Source organism: Carlito syrichta, unplaced genomic scaffold, assembly GCF_000164805.1.
Source record: "Carlito syrichta isolate Samal-C Ts95f unplaced genomic scaffold, Tarsius_syrichta-2.0.1 Scaffold143633, whole genome shotgun sequence".
Classification (NCBI taxonomy): Eukaryota; Metazoa; Chordata; class Mammalia; order Primates; family Tarsiidae; genus Carlito; species Carlito syrichta.
This window is the reverse complement of record NW_007087729.1, coordinates 43,474-45,973: the sequence shown is the minus strand read 5'-3', so window position 1 is coordinate 45,973 and position 2,500 is coordinate 43,474. Positions and strand designations below refer to the sequence as shown.

The window sequence follows — 2,500 nt, the reverse complement described above, 5'->3', positions numbered from 1 at the left end:
CCCAGGAGGGCGATGGCCGGGGCTTGAAGTGCGGCTTTGCCACGCGCCGGCTCTCTGCTCACAGCGGGGCTTTACTGCCGTAGCAGCAGCAGCGCACATTTGCATCGGGTGGTCGACTGTCGCTTTGCGTGCATTAACTGCTTTGGGGCTTGCTCATACTCCCACTTTATAGATGGGAAAACTGAGGTTCCAGCCCGGCCCTGGCGTGTTCCGCCCCGCTGCACGCCTCTGCCTCCTGGACAGGACACGCGAGGAGGCGGGCGTGGCCACCTGGTTTGGGGACGGCGGGATGGAGGGGACTTGGGGCAGTCCCTGGAGGCGGCCGGCTGAGCCTGGCGGAGGCCGTGTCGGGAGGGAGAGCAGAGCGGGACTGGGGAGGTTGCGGCACCTCGTCCGGCGTGGGCAGCTGGTGGGGACAGCCCGGGAGGCGGTGCTGGCGCCCGCTGTCGGGTGGGAGGTGTCGCCGTCGGTCCCGGGAGCCAGGAGCCGTGCCGCTGACCCGCCGGCCTCCCCGCAGGGAGTTCCGGCACAAGAGCAACATCACCTTCAACGACAACGACACGGTGTCCTTCCTCGAGTACCGCAGCTACCAGTTCCAGCCCGACAAGTCCCACGGCTCCGAGAGCGACTACATTGTCATGCCCAACATCCTGGTCCTGGTGAGGCTCGCGGGTTCTTGCCGTGCGGCCTGGCTGGTCTCCCACGCCTGGCCTCCAGCCGCCCTCTGGCCGGGGCCTCCCAAGGTGCTGGGATGACAGGCGAGAGCCGCCACACCCAGCTTGTGTTCTTTTAACAAAATGAGCCGAGAGTCGAGGCAGTTTCTCCAGAAAAAAGCAAAAATTAAAAATAAATTTGCCCCCATTCAAAGGACCTAGATTCGGAGTGGAACAGATATTTGGGACCCCAGGTGTTTGGGTAGGAGGTGGGGGGAGCCCCCACGAAGACTCGCTTGGGTTCACGTGGCCGTCAGACGCGCTCCAGAGGGTCTCAGGCAAAAGGGAACTTCTGGGCTCCTGATACAGAAGGACAGGCGCTGGGCAGGCTTCAGGCGCGGCTTCATCCAGGCTGCAAATGGGGCCATAAGGGCTGCACTCCCCAGGGTCGTGGCCAGCAGAGGGCCTCCCCACCTCGCCCCCCAGTCACTGCAGAAGGTGTCTTAGAACTTGCGGGCTCCGATTGGGCCACAGACACGTCCTAGCCAGTCACGGTGGCCCAGGCGGGGACGGGGGCTGTCGGGCGTCCCTGATTGGCCGGGCCTGAGCCGTGGGCCCGCCCCCGGGACTGGGGGCGAGGTGGGGGGGCTTGGAGGAAGGCGACCAGTCCGGTGCGGGCGGGGCCTTCGACCGCGGTGTCCCCGCAGGGCGCCGCCGTGATGATGGAGCACAAGCCCATGAGCCTGAGGCTGCTCATGACCCTGGCCTTCACCACCCTGGGCGAGCGCGCCTTCATGAACCGCACGGTGGGCGAGATCATGTGGGGCTACGAGGACCCCTTGGTGCACCTCATCAACAAGTACCTCCCGGGCATGTTCCCCTTCCAGGGCAAATTCGGGCTCTTCGCCGAGGTAGGTGTGGCCCGGGGAAGCCGGACCTCAGGCCTCTGTCTGGTCCTGAGCCGGCGGGGTGGCGGTCCAGGGGCTGCCCGTGGGAAATGGCCCAGGACCGTCCTCAAACTGGCTCGAGCCAGATAGGCGAGTTTGGGGCTCACTGACCGGTCACTCTAGGGTTGGATTCAGGTACAGCTTGGTCCAGGACCAAGTGACATAACTGGGACTTAGCTGAAAAAACTGGAGGCACTGGGGGGGTGTGGTGGCTCATGCCTGTAATCCCAGCGCTTTGGGAGGTTGAGGCGGGAGGACTGCCTGAGGCGGGAGGGTCGACCGAGTCCAGGAGTTCGAGAACAGCCTGGGCAACGTAGCGAGACCTCATGTCTACCAAAAGTAGATAAAAAAGAAAAAGGAAACAAAGAAAGAGAAATTGGAGGCTTTGCTGGAAAAAGAGGAGGCACATCACACGTGTGAACCACAGTGTTGCTCTGAGCTGCCTGTCTTTTCTTGATCTGACTTAGCCTGGCAGGGTCACTCATTGCACTCCTGAGCCAAGGTCTGGCCCATGAAGGTGGAACCTGACCTTGGTTCCTCCAGTGCAGGTCTTGTGTTGTGAGTCAGAGCCTCACTCTGTCGCCCAGGCTGGAGTGCAGTGACACCCTCACAGCTCACCGCAACCTGCACCTCCTGGGCTCAGGCAAGCCTTCCACCTCAGCCTCCCGTAGTGGAACTACAGGCGCGTGCCGCCATGCCCAGATAAGAGTTTTATTTTTTGTGGAGACGAGGTCTTGCTCTGTGGCCGAGGCTGGCCTCGACTCCCGGGCTCAAGCAATCCTCCCATCTCAGCCTTCCAAAGTGCTGGGGTGACCACCCACCGTTCCTGGTCCCAGAGCAGTTTTGTTTTTTGGGTTTTTTTTGAGTTGGAGTCTCACTCTGTCGCCCAGACTGGAGTGC

General features: G+C 62.3%; 1 protein-coding gene across 1 annotated transcript in view; it reads left to right on the top strand.

The window, feature by feature from the left end:
• The window catches only part of SCARB1 (scavenger receptor class B member 1), a 26,547-nt gene that overhangs the window by 2,386 nt on the left and 21,661 nt on the right, over positions 1 to 2,500 (top strand). Inside the window, exons 2-3 of the mRNA XM_021708698.1 lie at positions 518 to 659; positions 1,361 to 1,564. Of these exons, the coding sequence (XP_021564373.1) occupies positions 518 to 659; positions 1,361 to 1,564 (346 nt within the window). The remainder of the gene's footprint in view (positions 1 to 517; positions 660 to 1,360; positions 1,565 to 2,500) is intronic.